Source organism: Apteryx mantelli, chromosome 27 (genome assembly GCF_036417845.1).
Source record: "Apteryx mantelli isolate bAptMan1 chromosome 27, bAptMan1.hap1, whole genome shotgun sequence".
NCBI classification, from domain to species: domain Eukaryota; kingdom Metazoa; phylum Chordata; class Aves; order Apterygiformes; family Apterygidae; genus Apteryx; species Apteryx mantelli.
The window spans coordinates 8,589,767-8,615,159 of record NC_090004.1 but is presented as its reverse complement, the minus strand read 5'-3'; the positions used below and the strand labels follow the sequence as shown (position 1 = coordinate 8,615,159).

Below are 25,393 nucleotides of genomic sequence, written 5' to 3'. Positions count from 1 at the left end.
AGCTCCTTGCCCCCTTCTTATCCTCTGAGCTTCTCCTTGACACCTTTTTGGCTGCACTTGCAGCATGGGACGTGCTGATGTCTGAAATAAATAGCAGGTTTGCCCTGCCAACTGCCTGGGTGGGTTGCTGTGTGTTGAGGGAGCTCTCTGAGTTTGGCCATGTGTTGAGACAGGGGAAGTGCTGGGCTGGGAGTTCAGTGTGGCCAGGAGATTACCTGCCCCTTGGCCCCAGGAATCAGAAGATGCTACCACACAGATAAGGACCAGCCTGCTGTGGGCTCAGAGGCAGGGGTTATTGCAACGAGGTGTTGGTTGAGGTTCCCCTAAGTGTATGTTGCCTGTGGAACGTCTTCAGTACAAGTACCCATTGGCATTCATCCTCCTATGGAGCCTGGAACTTCTGGAGTGGCCTCCAGAGATAAAGCGTAGCTTTCTCATGTGTTCCTTCCAGATGTGGAAGGCTGCTAAGCTGCTGACATCTTCCGCCAAATCAGTGTTTTGGTTGGAAAGATATCCTGCTGCATTCTCAAGGCCTCAGTAAGAATGAAGAAATGATGATCTTGTTGATTTTGGCTTTGTAACTTTACGTGATTGGCTGGTGCTTAGAGCTAAGTGCATGGTGCAGTTTATTAGCCCTAAATCAAAGGGAAATCAAATAGCAGAAACGAATAAGAAAAGTTTTACCAGGTCATTTCATGGCCAGAGACCATTGTTTGTGGTTCTGCTCTAAAACCACTAAGCTGGCATGCTGATGCCCCCCTCTGCAAGGATAAGCTACTGCCCATTGCTGAAGGTCATGTTAACCAGATAAAGAGAGCATTTGAGGCCTTTGGCCAATTTGAATCCATGCCTAACTGATCAAAACTGTGTTGTTGTTGGATGCTCTTATAAATAAGCACTGCTGCTGGAGTCCTTGGCATAATGAAGGAGATGGGGAGATTAGTAGGCAGGGTTGTGCTTGATTTTGAGCTATTGTGGAGGAAGCAAAACTTAATCACATAGTGGAAGATATGCAAGTCTTCTCTGTTTAAAAAAAAAAAAAGGCAAAAAAAGCGCAAAAAACCCAGAAAAAATAGCATTATTTCTTCCTGAACTTGTGAATCTGGGTTTGAATTAAATCACAAAGCTGGCTTCCTTGCAATAGTGATTTAAACATTGAGATCATCCTGCTACTGCGAGAACATTTGTGTCCTCACACTGAAATTAGGAGAGATGTAAAAAAGACTAATAGGATTTACGGCATTGCTAATTACTGCTCCAATAAAGCCAAGCCTTTTTACTGTCCATCTTTCTATACAGCATTATTTCTCTGAAGAAATCCCAGAGTACCTGACAGGCGTTCATGGGTTTGCACGTTTCTGATGAATCATTTCACCAGTCACTGAAATGCAGCCATCTCCAGGGTGGAACTGAACAGCTTTAGCATCTGTTTAACATCTCTCAAATAAGAGGAGAGGTTCTGTCACTGTAAATACGTTTATACTGCTTTTCTTGTCTAATGTATATCTATAGCCAGATGCTGGTTTGTGCTTACTGTGGTCTTAAAACCTATTTCAGCAGATGCATAGTGGGCAAGTGAAAGGTCCTATTGCACTGTGGACGATCATCTGTCCGTCCCTATTTTATTTTTAGTAGGCTTCTCAGCATTGATGTCCTTTTACCCTTAATTTTACAAGATGTGAGCTGTGGCCCCGTCATGCCATTTACTTTGCAGTGTATTGCAATAGCTTCTGTGTAAATGAAACACTAATGTGGAGGATCTGCCTGACATTTGCTGTGAAGTTGTTGTCTCTTTCTGCTTCGTCTTCTCCATCCAATCCCTTGTAATATCTGCAAGGAGAATTTCAACAAAGCCCAAGGTTAATATTTACCAGCCAGATCTCTTGCAAATAAGACAACTTCAACCAGACGTTGAATTAATATGATGGAGACCATTTCCAAAAATAGCTGTCAGCCACTTTTGTTTGACAGAAACGTAAATTTGTGCTGTAGCTAAGTTTCCTTTTCAATTTATTTCCCTGTAGTTTTGACAGCAGTGGTGGGAGCTGACTCTGCGTTACCATTCTGCCGGGCTGTGCCGGGGCTGGAGCGATACCCCCTGCACCGCTCTCGCTGGGCTGGGGTCAGCGGCTGCTTGGCAGCACTTCTTCCAGCAGACTGTGATCTAATTAGTGGGCTGTATCCCTTGCCTACAGAGGGATATTGCCGAAACCAATTTTAGAAAGGAAATACAGTTTCTAGTGCTTTGTCAGGATTTTTAAAATTTGCTTTAAAGTGGATTTAGTGTTGGCAGAGAGGGTTAGATCGGACTCCTCGGGTGGCTGGCCGTGCTGAGCAGTCCGGCACGGCGGCGCAGTGCAGCTCACGATGCTTCCCTGCCTCGGCACCGAGCGAGCGGGGTGGGCAAGGGCAGCTCGGACCGCAGGCCTCCATCCCGCTGTGCCGCCGCCGCGGGGTGGGTGGGACTGCCGGCGTCGAGCGGAGCTGCCTGGGAGAGAAGGTGCGGCGTAAGCAGACCAGGTAAAGCAGGCGGTTAGCTTATCCGTTAGCTCCATCCTGCCGCTCACCCCTCCTTGCCCCCTTCACTAGTATTCTTTCCTTTAGCACGTGGAAAACGAAGCCAAGAGTCACCTGGCTGGGGAGAGCCGAGCCTTGCTTCTGCCGTCGCCTGCCGCCCAGCCCGCAGCACAGCGTTGGCACCTCCTGGCGCGAGGGCCGGAGGTCGCCTAGTTAAGAGATGCTGACAAGCACTCGTGTTAAATCAAATGCTTGAACAAATGTTGCAGGTGACAACAACTAGAATGAGATCCCTGACACGAAGACCAAGGCGAACATGAGAGTGTGCTGCTGTGGCAAAGAGTATCAGTGTTTATTAATGATGTGAAAACCAAATGCACTCTGACATGAGTATGGAAATGGACCTAACATTAACATAACGAGGAAGCAGGTCAGGCTCTAATTGACTCGCTTTGCACTCAGACCATTGAAATGAAGGTGTGTGGTGGTGTGTGTGTGTGTGTGTGTGTGTGTGTGTGTGTGTGTCTGTATTTTCTCAGTCAAGCCTGACAGCAGAGGTGGTGCAGAATCTTTGCAAGATATTTGCAGATATCCGTAGTGTGAATGTTAGCCCAGACAGCAGGGTTCCCCTCACAGCATGGTGTCTGAAATGCACCAGTGTACTTAAAACTTGCTTTGCGGGACTGAGGGTGGTACTTGGACCTTCCCGAGGATGGGCGTGCTATTCTTCCAGAAGAGATCTGCAGCTTTAAAAATACACTCTTGTCTACCTTGGGCTCAGAGCCACCTGCCAAGGGTTTTGATGGGGAGCTGCTAAACTGTTTAAGCAAGAGAGTCCCCAGTTTCCTTCCTGTATTTGTTTAACTTATTCAGTGAGCTACTGTGCCAGCCTTGCACTTTCTCACTGAACAGGGTCTGTCTTTAGGTGTGATCCTTCAATTGCATGCGAGTGCTCAGGTCCGTCATTGGCTTGCACTGGTTCAATTTTACAGTCCAGATGGCAGTTCAGAGAAATACATGCATTCATTTTTCTTTTCTTGCACTAAGCACTGAGTTTTGCTGCTTTTCAAGGAAGGAGATCCTCACACAAGTCACATCAGCAACTTGCTGTTCGTGGCAGCCTCTAGACATGAAGAGAGCTGCCAGTGTCCACAGTGGCAGTTTGCAAATAGGGATGAAATAAGTTCTCCCCTCTTCTGCATTGCTGAGTGAATTTTTGAGCAGTGTGTCAGATTCAACATGTCGTGGACAGACCACAAGGAAAATTTAGTGCATCTCACTTACTTAGGAAGAAAACTAAAGAAAATAATGGCCCTCACATTTGTTCTTTTCCATCTTTGCTCATAAAGCATGCTGGTCTCCTAGACTCTCCTGGAAAAAAGGACTTCCAGGATAGAGAGGGGAATGGAGTTGCTGTTGCAGATATCTTTTCTCTTCCCACCCCTATTTCTGTATATTTGTGATAAACCAGGAAGAGTTACCAGATTCGGCTGAGCAGACTTGCACATTTCTTCCCACTATGTAGTGTATTCCTGACCAAGCTCTCATGTGTACATTATTCTCTTGCACAAATAATTTCAACTGCTCTGCCTGTTTGCTTACATGGAAAATAGACTTTCTGAGGGCTGGAGGCAAATCTTGTAGGGGAGCATTTCCAGGGAGCTCTAAGGCAAGCTCTGCAGAGGGGTTTAGCATGTGAGGTGGTTACTGGAAGCCTGCAGATGTGGGCTGTGTTTCTATAGGAGTGTCTGCTTGGCCGAGTGGACCTTCTGCAGTCCATACTGCGTTCATCCCTGACAAATTCTGCGTGAAGGGATTTGGGGGCTTTACAAGGCCAAGCAGCTGACACTGCTGCTGTTCTCAAAAACTTACAGATGAGGTGGAAGTCACAGGTCACTAGTCATTATAAGAAGACACTCCTTGCTAATGGTAGCTATCAGTGATACCAAATCTAATGCATGCTCAAAGCTGTGCAGTGGGCAATAAATAGCTTATTTGATCTATTATTGGATTCATCAGTAGCCTGCTGAAAAATGGAGGAAACTGGATTGTAAGTCTCCTCAGCTGATTAGGCTAGGGTGTATTATTAATGGCTGTAATTGCCTGAAGAATCTAACAGCATGCGTAGTATAATTACGTTTTATGACAGCTTATAATTGTTGCTGTTAATGATGAGACAAGATCCATGACAACACAGTCTGGTTCCTGAGGTGGCCCTTCACTACTGTGATTTCAGTAACCCATTTTCAGGTTTCCCCTAATCTTATAATTCCTTACAGAAATGTGCCAGTGCAAAGAGAAACTCAACCAGTCTGTTTCCTTCTATTCTGTCATCTGTTAGGCATGGCTTAGGTCTCGCTCGGATGCTGCTGCCGTCCCCAGGCCTGGGGAAATCCTGCGCCCAGGGCTCTGCGCAGGGACCACAGCTCTCCAACATCCCCCCTTTTGCCAAGGGACAGGACTTTGGTTTGCACGGCCTCTCAGCCGCCTCTTGCTGTCCAGCCTGTTGGAGCTTGCTGCCACATGGGCGTGTTAGGGGGAGACAAAGTGATTAAGTCGAGCGAGGCTCCCTCGTGCTCTCGTGTGTAAAGAAGATCTAAAATGCAATCGCTGGAGAGCAAGGGAAGGGCCTGGTGAGGTTACACAGTGCCTTTCTCTACCCTGATGCAAGATCAGTCCTCCTTGAAATTGCTTCTGACAGGTGTTTGTTTATCCTCTTCTTAAAGCCCTCCAATGATGGAGATTTTACTGCCTTCCCAGGCAGTCTGTTCCAGCATCTTACTTTCCTTCTTGTTTGAAAGGTTCTCCTAATGTCTAACGTAAATCTCCCATGCAGTAATTTAAGCTTATAACTTCCTGTCCTAGCCTCAATGAACAGTGAGAACATTTCTCTCTTAGTAGATTGTGCCTTGCTACAGATGCCTCAGGAAAGTCAATATTACCTTTCCTGTGTTTGGCTTCTTGAATAGTAGGTGAACAAATGGATAAGCAATGCCTTCAAAAAGATCATCCCACCTATTGTGAATAATGGTTTTACTGAGAAAAACACAGCTTTAAATACTTTGAAATAAGAGCAGTTTCTTCATCACTGCCAGGCATTCCTTAGATGTAAACTTGGTCAGCATTTTGAGCAAATTAAAAATGAGCTTTTTCTGTGAAAAAGATTTCAGTCAAAGTCCTTGATCTTTAATTTCCAAAGGGAAGTGCTAAAATAGGGAATGTGTTTGCTTTTTAAAAAAGCAGTCTTTTCATTTGTGTTCCATTGTACCTCCCCTTTTTCTGCTTGCCTTTTGCTACTGAGCGTCGCAAGATGAACGTGGGGAAAGAGATCGTTGTGACGCCTGACCTGCTAGCTTTACAGTTGTCCATTGAGACTTCCAAGAAAGAGTGGATTTAGCACCTAATTTGCTTGCATCAGGAGGCAGCAGTTATGTCTCTTCCCTTCTTTGGGAAATAGAAATTAAATCGTACAGTCCCTGTGTCCGCTGCAGAGAGGCCAATAGAGTTGGAGGTGGAGAGCGGGCTGCGCCGAAGGCAGGAGCTGGGGCGGAGCAGTGGTCAGGCAGCAGGTCCAGCAGCTTCGGCTTTGCGATTCTGAGCACCAGAGCGCAGAAGCTGTGGGTTGGTAATGCAAAGCAGGCAGTCACTCTTCTGGATCAAATAGTTTTGATAAGGTAATTTGTACGGGTAACAGTGCTGGTGGACTTTGTGTGAGAGCGGTACTGCCTGTCCGGGTACTGTAACTTGGTTGCGGCTTGCCCTGCCCAGCAGACATAAAGCTGGCGCAAACTTTACACGTCTCTTTTGGCCCACGCCTGCCGGATCACGTTTCACTGCCTGGCGATGCAGTGTGCGGAGAGCCGGTGCTGGTGGCGAGACCGCAGGCTGGACGCGGTCCGGCCCGGCCCTGCCCTGCCCTGCGGGGGGCCGGGCAAGGAGAGCACCTTGCCGACGGCAGCGGGTACGGCAAAGGGAAACGCTCCCTCCGGGGTCGGGCGAGGGGGCACTCCTGCTCGAAGAGCAGCAGTAAATCACGGCGCTCTCCCCTCCAGGACATTACCTTCCAGGCTCGATCGGTACCCGCCAGAGGCAAGAATGTTTCCTTGTACAGATAATATGGAAACATGAATTTAAAAAGCACAAAGCAATGGCCTGGCCCTGAGAGCCACTGACACCTTCTTTCTCTTGATGACAGTAGACTGTAAGCCAGGCTTGCGTCCTTGTAACTCTCAAGGGCTGTTTGTTGGCCTTGCACATCAGCAGCTCTCTGCTGTTACGAACGTGCAGTCAGTGACGCTGCTCCTGTGGCTGGAGGCTCAGAGGTGCCTGCAAGTACAGCCTCTAGGTGCAGGCGAAGGTCCTGCTCGCTGGAGCTTGGGAGGAGCCTTCGGGATGGCAGTGCAATGCATCAAGCTGGCTTGGAGTCCTTCACATTATTGTAGGAGTAGGTCACTTGAATTTGCCTGGTAACAGAGAAAAATAAAGGAAAGCGTTTGAAGACAATTTGAGCTGGAGACTTTCTGAGCAGGTTATCTCCTTCTGGAAGCTGTTCTTGGAAATTGAGAGCTCCTCTAATGGATGCTAGCTGAAAGTACTGTGGGCATTAAAATGGCAAATAGCAGCAAAAAAACCCTTCTAATGGCAGAAACAGAAGCAGCACGTATATAGACTGCTGGTATAAAGTGGAGGCTAGATTGGGTTACACCTTAACCCAGCATGCCTTGGCCCACAGCTGTAAAGGGAAATGTGTCTTGGGGAACAGGAAGGGCACAGGTCATCTTTCTTGGCTGTCTGGTCTTGGGAAAAGCTAGAGAGCCAGAGATTTCAGCTGAAGGGGACTTCGGCGCCTCTTCCTCTTCCCTTGTTGTCTTCTTCCCCAGAGTATTGCCACTGCTGTGGTGTTTACTGCCTTTACCTGGAAATTGCACCATCAGTGCACCAGTCTTTCTTGCTTGAATGTGTGTGCTTGCTGCATCCTGAGACAGGGTACAGGACTCCCAGGTCCCAGGGAAGTGAGTCGTTCAGGGCATATGATTGATAAGACCCTATTATCACATCTTCTTATATGCTTCCTAATGTAAAAAGGCATCCAGACCTTGATACAGCATAGCGCTTGACATGTCTCTTTTCCAGCTCATGCATATGTGCTTTGCATGGCCAGGGCTTGCTCTTTTTGAGCAAAAGCTCGGGATGTGAGTGGGAAGTGGTATTTGCAAGATGCTTTCCTGAGTGTTGCGTGTGTTCCATCAAGGCATCATGCCACTACAGTATCTGGAGATGGAATATAAATATTCCAATTGAAAATTAGAGAAATTTAGACTAAAAAAAATGATATTTTGTCATTTAGTGCAAAGATACCTCCTGAAGCCTCAGTTCTGCTTTTCCATTTAAATACAAAAAAGAGGGATCCAAATGTACAGTGCTTGGGGCTTTTGATTTGTTTCATCTTTTATACATTAGCTTACAAACCTGTATGTGCTTCTGGAGTTTATTTTATCTTCTGACTGATGCTGGAGTATTATGCATAATAAATTTATTTTTTCTCCTGGGATCCTGCGAGTTGCACGAAACACTAGGTTTTGCTTTCATCCTTGATGCAGTCACTGGCATCCTGTGCTGATACGCATGGCCCTCATGGGGACGGTGCTGATGCACAGATTTGGTAGCGCTCATCGGGCTGGAGCCAGGCGCACCGTGCCTGTGGTTGGGGGCGCACAGTGGTAATGGGATGTGAAACGAGGACCACCCATCAGGTGGAAGGGGTGAGGAAGAGGTTACCATTTTCCGCTTCCCTCAGTAAATCTATGGCTGCTGCTGAAGGAATAACTGGTGAGGAAACTTATACTTCAGCTTCCTTTCTGAATTGTTTTGGCTTTTTTTAGATGCACAGGCCATGTCACTTTTCTCCTTCTGGGTCTTGTCTTTCAGCAGAATATACTTGCAGCATCTTTGTGACCTGAGCAAAGCAATGATTTACAAGACCTGGAGAGCTTTGTACTGAATGAATTTTGAATATCCCCCTCCATCCTCCCATTAGCAGCCTCCATGGAACCCATAATGCCTTATGGTAGCTGCCCCTTTCCATCAATTGCACATACAAAATACCTGTATAAAATATGCTTTCTCTTCAGTCCCTTTTTTTTTTTTTGGAGTAATGATCAAGCTTGGGGATATTTATTATTCTGGATTGTATATTATATTGCTGTATCACAGTGTGTCTGAAATAATTATGGCTATGGAAATTGTGGCAGAGTCGGACACAAATTACCCTGTGACACTTAATTTTAGAACAAACTACTCAGAAAATTACAAGCATCACAATTTGTTTGCAAAATTCTTGTCAAGCTTAAGGTTATAGATACCTGGCTTCTAGATGGCCATACTGGTTATTCTGCTGAAATACAGGAGAAGGGATAAATATCTTGCCCACAGCCAAGGGATCTTTGCATGGGATAATGCACTTGGCAGGAGTAGAGTGTACTGGAGATACAAGTCAGTCAGTCCTTTGCATAGGAATAATCTGGTAGATGCATTAGGGAACTGAAAAAGACAACAGTAAATTGCAGTTGGCTCAGTGGATGTATCTGCTTTCGTCTGTCCTTGAGGAAAATTCCCGCATAAATAATAATGGGCTTCTTTTCAGTAATGCTGTTGCACTGAATTTGAGCAAATGTGTTCCTCTAGATGTTTGAAGACTACCTTACTAAATATGCTTGGGTATTTAATTTTCTTCTAGGCTAAATCATTCAATTTAATTTCCACTATTAAGAGGTCGTTGTTGGAGATGCACAAAGATCTAGCCTCTGGACATAGGTTTTCATTTCAGTGCTCTTCAAATTATATAACAAGGGCAAAAATTATAGAGTAGCATTATCCTAAAGGTTTCGGAGATGCTGGGAACATCTTGGACTACAGACTGTTGAAAAGTATTATTGAAAACCAGTTATTAAAAGAAAAAACCTTATTGTAGAAGAAAAACTAATTTTGAATTCTCTCCAGAGTGGCACAGCCTGAAATATCCATTTTGGCAGTTAAGGTACTGAGATAAGGGGAGCTGGAGATCCAGCGCTCATATTGATCTCTCTCTTACGTGACTTTGTCGCTCTTGCACAGGCACAGAGATTGGACAAGATTTCTGTCTCTTCCTCACAGTGGGGCTCTAACAGTATTGTTCACTGCCTGCAAAATATTGATTACAGTTTTTGCAATAAGACAAGGCAAGATTGCAAACCCAGCATGTAAGGGGAAAACAGGAGAGCCTCTATTACCCAAGGACATTTGTTGACAAGCTCTTTCACCAGCTCAGGATAGATACCATTGAAACTTTGTTCTATCAATATGTTTTTTACAAGGTGCCCTGTCACTTTTTGGGCAACTTGTCCTTGTCTGCATGCACTTCTCGACAGCTCTCCTCCCAGGGTCCTAGCACTGATGCTGATCTTTCTGTTCAGAAAAGCAAGCAATTGCAGAGCATCAGGGAATGATGCTTACTGCAGTGATGGGCTATGTCTGAGGTAGGAGAGGCTCTGAAGTCTGTAACTGGTATTTAATTTAACTATAAGCTAAATGGAAAAAGTGAGTTTGTTGTTTCAAGCCTGCTGCTTGATAATTGCATTAGCTGCACCTTCATCCTTGTATTTTGTGAAACGGTGAATAAAGGCTCTCTCTTCTCCACACTGTTAGTCATTTTATGGAGTTCATCAATCCTTGGTCCAAACTGAGCAGCCCTAGTCTTCCAGGACCCACTTTGCATCTTCTGACAAAACACCTGTGTTATGCCCAGGGTTGAGTAGATCTTTTGCTGCTGTTTTGTACTGGGAGATGATGAGGAGCTGGTCAGGGAGAGGAAAGCACTGGCAATCCGGTGAGCGGGCTGCAGCCTGTGGTGGGCAATGCTGCCAGCATCTTGCAGCAGCAGCAAAGCCCAAGCAAGGGAGAAGGCATCACCCGCCTGTCTTGCACCCCCTCGGCTCCACAGGGAGCGGGTGCTGCCACAGTAGCTGCTTGATCATCTTGTAAAGAAAGCACATTAAATGATGTGCTTATCTGAGCAGAAAAAATGGCTCTCTGGAGACTGGTAATGTCCTTGAATAACTGAGCACTCAAGTTACTGCCTTTTTTTCCTTCACCTTCCTTGAGAAGACTCCAGAAGCTGGTTATTTAGTGATGCATGGACTGGGGGTATTTCACGACTAGTACCAGTGTTAATGAGGAGCAGCTCAGCTCTTAGCTGTGGATCAGTGCAAAAGCCTGGAAGGTGAGTCAGGAAGGTGAGTCAGAGTCCAGAAGATGACTTCCCTGTGTGGAAACAAATTGATCTCTTGTGGCTTCCCTCCTAGCCCAATTTGCTGTTCAAAGGATTTGAACCTTGTGGAAATTGCCCCAGCAGCGGTAGTCATTAACAGAGTTCAAGAGTTTGGCGGAACAGCTGCTCCTGTGGAGTTTGGGGCCGGCAGTGCTGAGCAGAGGTGAGACCTCTTCAGCTCCCCTGAACCAGTGCCTGCCCTTGCAGGTCCTCACTGGAGTAGTCACTGCAATTGCTGGTAGCTGGCAGCCGAACTCGGGCTGTTTCGCATGGCCTAGGAGCTGGGGAGGGTGTGAGGGCTGTCAGACTCCAGGAGCCTGTGCAAGGAACAGGCATGAAGGTATATCTTCTAGTTTCCTTTGGAGTACATTTGCTGTAAGGGTAGCAAATGTGACACATTTGTACCATCCACAGGATGAGGGCCCCCGGCACTCCAGCTTGCTGGTGTGAAAGCATGGGTGACATCCTCCCCAGAGCAAAGGGGAAAGTGGCTCGGCCCCGCGCCTTTCGGTGAGCTGGTGGTTGGGAGACTCGCGGACCTCTGCACAAACCCCTTGGTGTTCTTCCTTGGTGCCTGCTACCCTGTCGCTCGTGCTGTGCTGGCACGAAGCACATCCCCTCTTACATTCCCATCAAATGTTTGGAATGTAATGAACAGTTGTTCAGCTTGATAATGGAATTAAGGTGGATGGGAGGCAGGCTACGGCAGCCTGGTCTGGGAGGGGTCCGCAGTAGCTGAAATACGTAGTAGTAGCTCCTGTGAGAAATGGCAGTGAGAACAATTTCATATTTTTTACGACCGATAATAACAGAAACTGAATTTGTAAAGACACAAGAAATTGATGTTGATGCAGTGCTATTTACTAGTGACCTGTGTAGTCATGACCAAAGGGCTTCTTCCCTCTAGTGCTTGGAAGGGGCTGGTGTGCACCTTTAATGCGGCCTCATATTACATTAATCACAGGAAGAGACACATTTATTCTTTGTGCTCCTGGAAATAAGGTCAGTGTACGCCATGCACAAAGGGCTCTGCATAGAGACCTGCGCTTTCAGGTCGGAATGAGATCGCTTGTTTTAGTGTTTACCCTCACTGTTGTGCACTGCTGCTTTACTCTGTGAAGCAACCTCTGGGGTGGCTGCGTGTTTCATTGCTGAGTAAAAGGTTTCCAGTAAGTGATAAGCAAAGCATTGCACAAGGTGTGAAGAGCTGCTCGACCTTCCCAGTGGAAGCTACTGTAATGACAGTCAAGGAGACTGAGCCAGTGCTTTGGGTGTCCCACGCAGGGTCAAGGAAACCAGCCACAGGGCATCTGAGGACTTGTGGATTCAGCTGTTTGGTTTTGAGAAAACCAGCATATTTGTGAAAGTCTGCTACAAAGGGAAATGATTTACAATCGCTGAGAGAAGTGATGATGGACTTTTATACATGAAAAAAGCATTTAATGACTTTGCTTTTGTCTGTGGTTTGTCTCATCTTGCACTTTGTCAAGGGGTGGATGGAGCAGTTAATGCTGGGGTCTTTCTGATGGCCTGTTGAGCAACCCCTCCCCCAAATAAGATGGAGGGAGCAGAGAGGAGCATTTTTAAGGCTAAGTCTGTCCTTTCTGCTGTTAATGTGCCATGTGCAAACTCCTTATACTGCTCACAGAGAGAGGAAAGTAATGACTCTGGCTGGGTGTACAATTAATATTTCTCATGACATATGGTTTGTAAAATTTGACTACAATGTTGTAAGTTTAAAAAAAAGTCTGGGAAGAGTGAGCCCTGAGGCCTGAAGAGAGATTCTAGCAAAACATGCAGGGGAGATGTAAATTGAGAAGGGCGAGGAGCAGGGAGAGGGAAATGCTCCAGATGTGTTTCTGTGTTAGGTTCTGTGCAAGCAGCACTGGGACGAGGAAGGAAGCTCTAGAAAAAGAGCGGTGATAAAACTGCAGGGCAAGAGGGGATGAGTTACGTGGCGGTTACGCGTAGCCTTCCCCTGCGTAAAGGCACGGGGGCACGCAGGGTGTGCAGGAGCTGCTGCTCGGAGCCGTCCTTCAGCCTGCTCGTGGGACACAGCCCCCGTTGGCTTCAACTGCTTGTTTCCTGGAACCGTCGTCTTTCCTCAAAGGCCTTTTTTATGAATGCATATTTCAGCAGAGAAAATTAACACACGTTAAAAGTGGATGAACTTTGTCAAATGAATTTCCATGAAAAAAATGGAATTGATTTTGGAAGACAACTGAGATGTGTTAATTATAAATGACTGTATAGATGTTTTGGGGTGAAACTGCAGGTGTTATTGATTCATGCTAGCAAGCACATGGCTCTTTTGCTATCACTAAGAATTCTGGTCCCCAACCGCGGGAAGACAGTTTGGCTCCAAGCGGCATAACCGGCTCACTGAGAACGGAAACAGGAAAACACCCAAAGGGAGAAGGATTTATCACGGGAGCTCTGTTAAAAGGAAAAGAGCCAGCTGAAACCACTCTAAGTTTTTTACTGGTCTGAGGATCGGGATGGTGTCCTCAAGCTGTTATGCTAACATGATTAGGAAAAAAGCAATTTGTTTTCTTCTCTGAATGATATTAAAGAATCCTTCTAGATTTAATGCATCTGAGACTTACAATGAGCAAATAAGTGGGGGAGAGTAGGAAAAAAACAGGAAAACATATATAATTATACACCCAGGTTCCATCACACTTTGTTTAAGCTATACTCTTGGATCTGTAATGAATCATATTAGTGAGCAGCTTTTCTGCTGTGCAGAAAATGAAATAGGCATTTTTAGCTTTGGGTGGAAAAACTTCTAGTTCAAAGAGAAGTTTTCTTGTGGTCTGGCCTTGGCAAAATGGGATTCATTTCACTTCACTGCAGCCATGCAACGGTTTCATCCTCAGTGAGGCTGACTTGGAAAGCAGCTTTTGGGACCTTTCGGGTCAGGCTCTGAATTTAATGTTACAGCTCAGAGTCATCTCCTAAGAGCTCCCTGAGAATGGAAATCTGTCTCTAACGGGAATCCAGGAGTGGGTCACAAAGCACAACGGTGTTCGTGAGAAATCTGTCAAAGCAAATTTGCTGATCTGACTACATCTCAGAGCACATGCAAGGAATGAATGAGCAATGAAGATGCAAGGGTTGGATGTTGTGCCACTTTACTATCGTTACTTGTAACAGAACGTGTGTTGATACGTACAGGAAATGTTAATAGTATTTTCATTAGAAAGTGGCATCTCAATTCTGTAATGCAGGTCTGGAGTCTTGGGACAAGAGTAATTAGAGTCTATCTTCCAGATTTGAGAAGAGAAGGAAGGAACTACTAGCAAAGGTGAGAGGAGACGGTTTTGGCTTTTGTTACTTTTGTGCAGGTGGGGTAAGAAATGCAGCCCCCGTTTGGCATCCTGATATGATCTTTAAAACATTTGTCCTGAATTGCACCCCCAGGTAGGATCTTCCTCCTACAGCAAATGTTGATTCCCTTGCGGACTACGGGCAAGTCATTTTCCATGCGTGGCAGAACATAGCATGACTAAAGCAGTGACCAAATAAGCATGTGTGTGCGTACGCACACTCCCCATGCATTCCAGCTATGGAGATAGGCCGGAAGTATATTTGATGCTCTTTGTCTGATTTTTTTTGTATTAACATTAATATGAAGTTGTCTGGGTTAAGTGGCTTTATTCCTAAACCCATGATATAAAGCAATTTCTACCTAGTATTTAATCTTCCATCTAGGCTCATTCTCTTAATATTTTATGCTAAGCTTCAGTATTTACTTAGGTCTCGGCCCCTTCCTCTGCAAAATGATGAACGCTTTTTAATTAGAAGACTCATAAGCTGCTGGAAATGGATTTTTGGTTTCACTGGACTCTATTGATTTGTCTAGGGCAGTGTCAGTGATCATTCCCATGCTTCTGCTCACATTTGTCTGATAAAAACCCACTGCATAATTTACAAAGCATTTTGCAGATGATCCTGCTACAATATGCAGAGCCAGCCAGGCACTCGCACAAACTTGGGAAAGGATGGAAGGTTTTACTGCTTCAGCAGAGAGTGGGCTTGACACATCAGCACGATTTACAGGTGCAGTAAAGTCGCATACAGAGAGGTGTGATGGCTGAATGGCCAAGGGTTGCGTAGCTGGGACAGACTTGGAGAATGCCTGATCTGGCTCCCTCTGTGGAAATAAAATTTACTACTGTGGTGCGTCTCTGTGCACAGACTTCTTAACCTAGCGAACGCATGGTGGATCCAACTCTTCCTCCTGCTGTTAATTCCATCTGCAGTATCTGTGCTGTTACCTCAGTGAGACAGCAACAGCAAAACAGCTGTGTGTGGCACCTCCTGCTTCCCCCAGATGTGTGCTGTCCCCACTACAAGTGGCAGAGGTGGAATTTCCTTCAAACTTGCTAAGTTACAAGATGCCACTTTCGTTAGCTCACCCAGGCTTTCTGCTCTTTTGAAGAAGATTGTCTTTTCCCTAGGAGGCAAATTACTGCCAACGCAATTACATTCAGAGATGTGCTGCTTGGCTCTGCTCTTGATAGGATTGCAAGTGGAAGCCTTGGATCTGCGGGAAGAAGAAAGCAGGATGCTCTCTGGACAGTAGCTTTGCTTTGTTCCTTAACCATTCCATGGCAGAACACTAGTAACAACAGTGCCTGTTCCTGATAGGCTTCTGCAAGAGGATTAAGTCCTTTGCTTTTACTTAATTAAAAGCTGACTTTGTCCCCCAGGTCACTCATGCAGGGAGGTGGCTTTGAGCTTTGGTGTGAGGGCTAATCACTGCCGCTGGAGGTGAAGAGATGGGGAAGGAGCATTGCTCTCCAATACTCCACGCTGCAGAGCCTCAGGTTTGCAGGCCCTACATGCCCCTGAATTGTATATCATTTTGGCTGTGCCTTTTTTTTTTTTAATGTGTGTATGTGTTTGAATTAATATGTAGGGCATTTGCAGCAGAGAACTGGAAATCTTTAAGGATCAACTTCTGTCTTTGGTTGCACAGTCAACATGCTGACTGGACCTCCAGAGACCTGAGTCCAATTCTTGGTCCTACTTGTCTTGTATGACTTCGTGCAAATCGTATAATTGTTCTGTCTCAGTATCCCTACTTGTTAAGTGGGGTTAATGTTTCCATACTTCAAAAAGAAAACGGAGGTTAAATTAATTGTTTGAAGTAGTCAGCTGTTGCAATGATGGGTATTGTATGTGTGCAACATAAAAAGCTGCTGACAAGCTGGTAAATACAGCAAAGGGTGATTAATAACTTTATTTTACTGCTGCATGCAAAATCATGCTTCACTTGAGCAGCAACTACAATCAACTCTGAGGCTTACAGAACCTGTATCCGGCAGTCAGGTTGTCCTGCCTGATGCACTTAGTGAGTCGCTTTTAATAACTGTTCATCGACTAACAAGATAAAGCTGCAAACTCTGATGCCTTTTTGCCAATAAATCAGGGTTTCAGCCAGGGATCTCACTTGCCATTTTTTTAGGCAAAACTTGTACACTCAGCAAACTGCAGCTTAGAAAATATTTAGTTCTTTCCTGATGAAAGACCAGCTTTCGCCCATCCCTTGGAGCTGTGACTCAGAGACCAGAAGTGTTATGCCTGGGAGACGCTGGTGGAAGAATCTAGCTGGCAGGCTTCATGGTGCTGTGAGATGAAGATGTCTGAATGTTGTTGGGGAGGGAAAATTAAAGATATCCCATGACTGTCCGACTAGGCTACCAAGCATTTTTCAGCTCTGCTTCCTTAATTGCTCCTACTCTCCCTATGGAAAAGGTTGGACATGAAAGCGGATGTTGTTTTCTTCTTTTGATAGAATCAACCTCTCTTGTCCAACGAACTGCAGCAGATGTGTATGTAAGAGAAAAAACTTCCCACGGGTGCATCATGCCAGGTTATCTGCCAAGCTGTGGCACAAATCAATGTTGCTTGTTCTGCTACTGGTCTGACTGTGTGCATACAGTGTTATTACAAGAAGGGAACATGTACTCTCCCTGTCAGTGAAATGAGTAAGAAATGTCTGGTGAATAGGCAGTAGCTTGTGTGAACACATACGGTGGAGCTGGAGAGGCAATTAATGTGATCTGACCCGCCCAGCTGTTTTTCTTTGGATCTAGGATCACATATCATTGAATTTTATTATTTAATAAGTTGTAGTAGTACGAGAGGACAAGGAATAGAATGGAGAATAGTGTACGAAAAAGAAAATTTCATTTTATAAATTGATGGACTGATCTTGAGAGCTGTCATTCCTACTGGAAAAATTGGCACTGCGGAATAATAGGGATGCCTAAAACAGCTGGGGACCAAAAAAACACTTGTAGGATGAGATGGAAGAGAGTGGGAGTTTATCTGAGAAAAGAAACTGAGATACGCATATGATCTATCAAATGCTCCTTCCTCCGAGTCCCGGAGTTGTTATGAAACACAGTTAAGGACTAGACTGAGCACGGGACGCCTTGCAGGCCTCTCACTTGCGCAGCGTCGCGGTGCCTGTGTTTCTGGTGAATGCAAATAGAGGCATTTCATACAGTTATTAACTGACATATGTTCTGACAGACACTTTTGTAAACTTACTTCTAGTTATTAGAAAACAGGGAGGAACAGCCTGAAAGATGCTTCTAATTGAAAATGTTCAATTTCCTATGATGAGGTGTCAAATTTATGTAACTGTCAGACTTGCCTTTAAATCTGAGGTATGACGGCAGTATATTTTCTGGTTTTATTGCTCAGGTCCCATCAAGTTTGTAAACAAGATTGATTTTTCTGTTGTGCCTGACACAGGGTATAAGCAGGAATCTCACAGCAGTGTTCGAGTTCTGATGCCATAATGAGATAAAGCGTGTCCATCCCCACGGGGAGAAACCTAACGGAAACCACAGCAGACAGGAGGCTGGAATCAATGTGCAGTACCAAGGCTCATGAGACCTCAGCCCGTCTCAGGCTGTATTGCAGGGAGGCACCAAGGAGACCAGACATGCGCTGGATTTCTTAGCAGGTAGCAATTCTCCCAGTTGCCTTTGGCTTCACAGATAAGCTTGTTTTCTCTGGCAACGCGAGCCCCAGCCTGTGGCGTCCCGTCTCTAGCTGCAGAGCATGCTACAAGATGCAACATCTACAGCTGTGGTCCTTGCTCAGAAGCAAAGTCAGGCACGTGCTGTGTCACAGCTCTCCATATGCATTCTGGTCATCTCTCTGCAGAGTCCGAAGGAAATGCTTAATTATTCGAGAAAGTTTAAGTGTCACTCCCAGCACATCTAAAGGCCTGCTGATTCTCTTTCTCTTCAAAACGGACATGATAAGTATTCAGCTCACTGTGTGTGACTCTCTCAGTTGAGACCTTGAGGTGCTAAATTCTTGTGCTGAGTTTGTGTTGAAATTTGGCTTCCTTTTCCACTGCTGCGGGATGTGCTATGGGGTGCCCATGCTGTTCTCCCCAGAAGTGACGGTGCATTGTGCACCAAGTGCTTTGGGATCTTCAGCATGCCACTAGTGATACTTCTGTGCTGTGGTGTGGTCAGTACTGCCTAGCTGAAGGAAAAGCAAGCCAAATACGTCCCTGTTATATTAATCTAATATTAGTTTTTCCTCATTTCTCAAATATAAAGGGAAAGATAGAAGTGTTGGAAGTAATTTAAACACTTGCTGCTTTTTTGTGTTTTATCCAGCACCCTAAGTAGGGGATGACATTTACTATACGTAGTGGAACACTGTCTTAATCTTACTTCTCTGTAGCGTTCGTCAAGCCAGTGCTTTTAAAGGTCAGCTTCACCTGGGACTTGAGGCATGCAGGCTCTAAAATGGGAGAGGTTAATATAAAACTGCAGGCTCTCCAGTCCTATACTGGCAGCAGCTGCTGCTAAGAGTTTGCATGATCCAGGAGGAAACGTAGATTTTTCTTAAGATGTGTAGCTTCCTGGCAATACCCGCTGCAACACTGTCTGGGAGAGGGGCCATGCAGCCAGCTCCAGCTGTAGGTAGGCGTTGGCAGCTGCCGAAGGTGCCTGGGCTCCACCTGCAGCTGGTGAGAACGATGGGAGCTTCTGGACCAGGGTTCATCTTGCCCAGCATAAACATCTCAAACAGGTCAGGCAGCCTGGGCCCTGGAAGTGCCGCTCGGCTCCAGCGGCAGTGCGGGGTCCTGGTGCCCAGCTCGGTCACCGTTCCCTATGTTGTGACTGCTGAAATGCAGCCCTCACGGGCTGAAATGCTTTGTCATCTCCAGTTGATCTAGGAACCACAGCCAAGAGGAACCCAGGAATAATCTGCTAATTTTGGTTCCCTCATTTTTTAAAGTCTTTTTAATTCTCTGTTTTAACAATTAACTGTTCTATTTTACTATAGAAATGTGACATGGAGTCTACATCTGTTGGAAGAATGCATTGTTTCTATCCCAAATACAAGGAAATCTTTTTACTACTTGTGCATGACTGAAATAGGCTTAAGGAGGCCAAATCTTTTGCTTTTTCTGTATTTGGTGCTCTTTAAAGTCACATGGCATGTTCCCTTGGTCTAACCTGTCTAAGGCTGTCGGGCACTTTCCTCCCCACCCTCGCTGCACATGTACCTAGCACTCAGGAATCCTGTGTGGCAAGGCACAAGGCTTTTAGGTAGCTGTTGAAAGGATGTATCTAAAATATAAAAAAGCAGAAATCTCCCATGTGCTTGGCTGTTCCCAGCTCTGCCAAGCAGCTGTCCATCTGTGTGCCAACCGCCAGGGTATAAAGGGGCCACCGGAGAGTGCAGACCTCAGGGACGGTGCTGTGTTCCCTCTCTGTGTGTACTTACAGGGAACTGTGAATCTCTAAAGGCCTTGTGGTAGGTAAAATAATGTCTCTAAATGTTTGCTATTTTCAGCATCCCATGCAAGAATCCTGTCCACCACTGAGGCTCTATGTCTGGTACTTTGTCCTAAGGTCACAGCTGTAGCTGCCAGTTTTATATCATGCTAAAAATTCATGAACTGGAGTGCACTGGAATAATCTGTAAAAGGAACAGGCTCAGCAGCCGACTCCTTAAAAATGATAAGGGAGGGGGCTGCTTTAGTGGAGCTGTTCATCTAGGAAATTTAGAAGTGATTAAGTTTAAATATTCAGGGAGCTGATGAAGGGCTGATGAAGGGGTAGCAGTCAGCAGCACCACATCAAGAAGATGAAGCAGCCAAGCAAAACATGAGTGCTTCCGTAGGGCTTGAAATCCAGCTGAGACAAATGCAGTGCTTCTCCTCTTGGCTCTGCTGGGGGTAAACGAAGGAGCTGCCCAGCCCCAGAAGCAGCACTGGTTTGAGACTGCTGTGGTGGCAAGGCAGGAGGTGCACGCGGCATGCCCGCCCCAGCTTTTATGGGAGCATGTAGCAATGACAGGCACACGTTTGTTTGCAGGCTGCTTTCTTTTCAAGTCTTAGGGTCAAACTGAAGCTATTGCAAACTGCTTTTTAGATTTTTATAGCCTTTTTTGCTTTTGCAAAATGATGTGGCTTTTCTGCAGAACTAGCTCCTGGGTATCCTGCTAGTGGGATTGCTGTTAGGCTCTGTGCTGCTTGTGGTAAAGATCAAGCAAATCCTTGACCAGAGTGTGAATTACTTGTTTGTTTGAATATCAAAGACACTTTTCAAAGGATAAAGGAAGACAGTGTGTGTCCTATAAAAGCAAATTTATACTACTGTTGTTTGATGACTTCAGTACGCTGCCTCACTGCCTCTGCTCTGCCATCTGCACTGATAAAGCCACAGCTGCCAGTGACACAGCCTTGTGGCTTGGGTCCGTATATGAAACTCTGGTGACTGGTGAGGTCTCTGATTTCTTCATTTTCAATATTCCTCTCCTTTTTGGGTTGTTGCTGAGTCTTGTTGTTGCTCCCATGTCATTTCTACTCAGCCAACCTGACTCTAAACACTGAACCATGTGTTTTCCATTTCCTGCATCTTTCTGCAGCCACCTCCTCCTCCATGTCCTTCCATTGCCTCCAGCTACCTCTTGTGTTGCTGCAGGTGGTAGCTGATGTCTAACTGTTCTCTCCAGCACCTCCCCAGTCCCTGGGAAGTTGTAGAGCCTGGAACTTGATGCAAAGCTGCAGCATCAAAATGTCCCTTCTGGGTCAGACCAGAGGGCCACCTCTCTTGGTGCCAGGATCACAGAGATGCTCAGAGAAGGTAGCTTGGAAGGTGATACCTGCCAGCCAATGGCAGGCAAAGGATATCCCAGGAAACAGGGAGGTGAAGTCATCAAACATATCCTCCGGTCTGCTTGTGATGTTCTTTCTGTAACTCCCTCTCTCTGTCTTTTCAGCTTGCCTTCCTGGATTTTACAAGCTTTCCCTCCGTCTCCCTCTCTGCTCTCCTTGCCCTGAGCACAGCTTCACGCATGAAGAAGCCTCCACATTCTGTTCATGCCAGAAGAACTACTCCAGGTCCCCGTCAGACCCACCATCTGCCTCCTGCACACGTATGTCTCGCTGAAATGCCAGCTCTTTGTAAATGAGCAAGAAAATGGGGCTGCAGACAGTACTGCTGTCCTGCATGCGTCCTGCAGTGCAGAACAGAGTGGGGTGCCTGGGAGGCTGTCAGAACCCAGGCACAGGTACATGGGCCACCACTATCAGAATATGCTAGCCCATGAGAGCTGCTTCTGTGCATGCGTGTCCCTGGGAGGCCCTACTTGCACAAGGGTGGTAGCACAGTGAGGAAAGGATGGAGAGACAGTCCTCATTCTGCAGAGCTCACAGTCTGAGGTTATAGGGCTGAAATCTGATGAGATAAACGTAACACAAGGCTTGCAGGCGCTCCCCAGTAAAACTAGGGCACAGTCATGTAGTCAATATAGGAGTTCACAGATTTTAATTAAATGGCCTCTAGTTAATTGGATTGGACCCTAGCTACTGTAGTGATGGATACCACAGAACTGCCTGCACAGTAATAGGAAACCCTCCTGGTTTGCCTGAGAGCGACATGGCTGAGAAGTGTCTGAGCAGGAGGCTTGGCTCCAAGCCATTCTGTAGCCAAATCTCAGCTGGAGCTGAGCATGTGGCTGGCAGGAGTGAGGGCTCCATGGAGCAGCTACCAGGACAGGCTAGATGCTTCTCAAGCTTTAATGCAAGTTTCTTGTTTTTATGTATAAAACATTCCTTCAGTGTGATCCTCCATTCTGTATTCCCAGCCCATGCCGCACGCCTCAGAGCACGTTTGTGTCTCCTTGTGCTCCCGTATGCTGTGTTGTTGCCCGAGCACTAGTCTCTCTTGCTCCATCATCTGTGTCTGTGTTCTGCTGTTCTAGCTGCAGAAGGCCTGCATGTTTGCCCTGCCTTCCCCACACAGCGCTTGGCTGTTCCCAGCACCCGCGCAGTGATGCTAACTCTTCTGCTTCCAGGTCCACCGTCTGCTCCGAGGAACCTGGTCTACAGCCTTAAGCAGTCGACTTTGGTTCTGGAGTGGAGCGCCCCTGCGGACTCGGGCGGCCGGAGCGATGTCACGTACAGCCTGTGGTGCAGCCGGTGCTCGGAGGTGCTGCAGGGACGGTGTGAGCAGTGCGGCAGCAGTGTGGGCTTTGTGCCACAGCAGACAGGACTTGTGGACCGGACTGCCACCCTGATGAACTTGCTGCCGCACGCTAACTACACCATCCGAGTGGCAGCTGTTAATGGTGTCTCGGACGTCAGCCCGTTATCGAAGCAGCAGTATGCTGAAGTGAATATCTCCACTGGCCTTGCAGGTATGGACTGCCCCAACTGCGCTTCCTTAGCTATCCTCTGCCTCTTCTGTTCCTGCGTTCTCAGGATCTGTACTTACAATGCAAGACTCAGAAGGGTGATGAGGGTTGGTAGGGAGAATGTATGGCCTTGAATTACCTGGAACCACTACCGCAGTGAGCAGCTTGTGTGACCCAACAAACTGCAAGTGCAGTCAATGCAAGTCAGGTTCCAGCCCCACTCCCCAAAATACAGCAGGAAGCTTCAGCTTCTGTTTTTTCCATGAGTCCCAACGAATGTCCTGTGGGCTGCCTGGATGTGTACAGTCAAGTAGCAGGCTACAGAGTTGAGCACAACTTTCTAGACAGCTACTATTTAATACAAGTGACTGTTGAAATCAGAGCAATGCCTCACTCCCGTTTTACCAAGAAAACAGATTCCCACTTTGTCCTCTGCTCTCTTGTCACATTTTTGGTATATTAGTCTGCTCAGCTGAGTTTTGTGTCTTTGTTGCTTAAAGGATGTGGTTTCTAGAGCATGTGTGACCACAGTCTTTAGACTCTACCTGCCCAGTGTCTTGGAAGTGTACTAATATGTCTCCCTTTGCACCAATGCTGGATTCTTGGGAGCTCGGTGATGAGGGTCATTTAGGTCTTCATTTCTTCCCATCTATCTATATCTGCAACATTCTTGAAGTGGTTTTGATTGGCAGTATGGAGAGAATGGGAGCTTGGTGTGTTTAGAAAAGCTCGTGGCTTTGTTTTCTATGTGGCACTCGCTGCCTCTTTTGTGACCCTGTTAACTCTCATTGCATTGTGCTGGCTCAAAGCTACTCAGCAATTGGATGGCAGTGGAGTATTGTGTCAGTGATGCTCTAAGAAACACAACCTCTGGTGAAAAGATGAGTCTGCTATGTGATCAGGTTACAGTTTGAATATATGCATCACAAAAAGTATCTTCAAAGAAACAGCATTTTCAGCCCATTCATAAGAAAAACTCCTAAAAATAGAATGATTCAGGTATTGGTTATCCTTTGGAAATGGAAACTTTGATTTCATCTCTCTTTTCTATGCTATTCTGTGGCACAATTTCACACTGTAAGTGTCCATTTCTGTTTTAGGCTTCACGTTTCTATTTTCTTACCATGGGGGGAAGCAGGCATTCACTCTGTGTGCACAGGCAGAGTCCTTGGCTGGCTGGAGAGGGGTTTGTTCTCTACTCAGTTGTTAGCTATGCCTAAGGAAAATCAGCTCTGGCTTGTTGTGTCCTTGTCTATTCCTCTGCGGTTGCGTTATTAATTTGCATGAAAACCCTTTGCCAAGCCACAGTTAATGGAGACAGATGATCCTCACATACCTCTTGGCAGGAATTGGCCAACAGTTTCATCTGAAGAGATTAAACTTTGATCTTGTTATAAATAATTTTCCCACCACTTGATCAAATGTTTTTGTGTGTGTTGTTGCTTTCTCTTTCCTCATATAATAATTTTTATGAATCTGTTCTGTGGATGCTGTGCCACAGACTGCTCTTCAGTGGAGGTGTCACTCCTAATTAGGATCTTTGCTGTTCATGGATAGATATGGCTCTGGGAAGATCTTCTATTTCCTGAGCTCGAGTTATTCCTTATCCCAAGTCAGGCAGGTGAATGACTCAATTCTGAAGTGGGAGAAGTCAGATTACTCCCTTCTGGGAACTGCTGTGGATGCACATGGTGCTACGAAGGTAACAAGGACTGTGTGTCCTAGCCACTCGCAGTGCATGGGGTGAACAAGTTCTCTTTGCCATCAGAAATAAACCTTTCTGGGCTCTGCAGAGGAGGCATGCTCCCCATGCTGTTCTGCCTCCCCCCGAGTGGTAAGACACTCTTCCACAGCTGACAACTTGCCAAGTGCAGCAGCACCGATCTGTTTGCAGAGCCAGTGTACAAGCTAGGAAGGGCTTAATCACAGAATCACAGAATCGCTGAGGTTGGAAGGGACCTCTGGAGATCATCTAGTCCAACCCCCCTGCTCAAGCAGGGTCACCTAGAGCACATTGCACAGGATTGCATCCAGGCGCGTTTTGAATATCTCCAGAGAAAGAGACTCCACCACCTCTCGGGGCAACCTGTGCCAGTGCTCTGTCACCCTCACAGTGAAAAAGTTTTTCCTCATGTTAAGATGGAAGTGTCTGTGTTTCAGTTTGTGCCCATTGCCTCGCGTCCTGTCGCTCGGCACCACTGAAAAGAGTCTGGTCCCATCCTCTCGACACCCTCCCTTCAGATACTTGTACACGTTGATAAGATCTCCTCTCAGCCTTCTCTTCTCCAAGCTAAACAGGCCAAGCTCTCTCAGCCTTTCCTCATAAGAGAGATGCTCCAGTCCCCTAATCATCTTTGTGGCCCTTCGCTGCACTTGCTCCAGTAGTGCCACATCCCTCTTGTACTGGGGAGCCCAGAACTGGACGCAGTACTCTAGATGTGGCCTCACCAGGGCTGAGTAGAGGGGGAGAATCACCTCCCTCGACCTGCTGGCAACACTCTTTCTGATGCAGCCCAGGATCCCATTGGCCTTCTTGGCCACAAGGGCACATTGCTGCCTCATGCTTAACTTGGTGTCCACCAGCACTCCCAGGTCCTTCTCAGCAGAGCTGCTTTCCAGCAGGTCAACCCCCAGCCTGTACTGGTGACTGGGGTTATTCCTCCCCAGGTGCAGGACCCTGCACTTCCCTTTGTTGAACTTCATGAGGTTCCTCTCTGCCCACCTCTCCAGCCTGTCCAAGTCTCTTTGAATGGCAGCACAGCCCTCTGGCGTATCAGCCACTCCTCCCAGTTTTGTATCATCAGCAATGATGATACAATGATGATACAATGGTATCTAATAATAGACGTTTCTCCAGAGAGGATCCCACAGGGGTGTCCT

General features: G+C 46.4%; 1 protein-coding gene across 1 annotated transcript in view; it reads left to right on the top strand.

Moving 5' to 3' along the window:
- EPHA10 (EPH receptor A10) overlaps window positions 1–25,393 on the top strand; it is a 63,963-nt gene that overhangs the window by 7,134 nt on the left and 31,436 nt on the right. Inside the window, exons 4-5 of the mRNA XM_067311340.1 lie at window positions 21,098–21,253; window positions 22,175–22,516. Of these exons, the coding sequence (XP_067167441.1) occupies window positions 21,098–21,253; window positions 22,175–22,516 (498 nt within the window). The remainder of the gene's footprint in view (window positions 1–21,097; window positions 21,254–22,174; window positions 22,517–25,393) is intronic.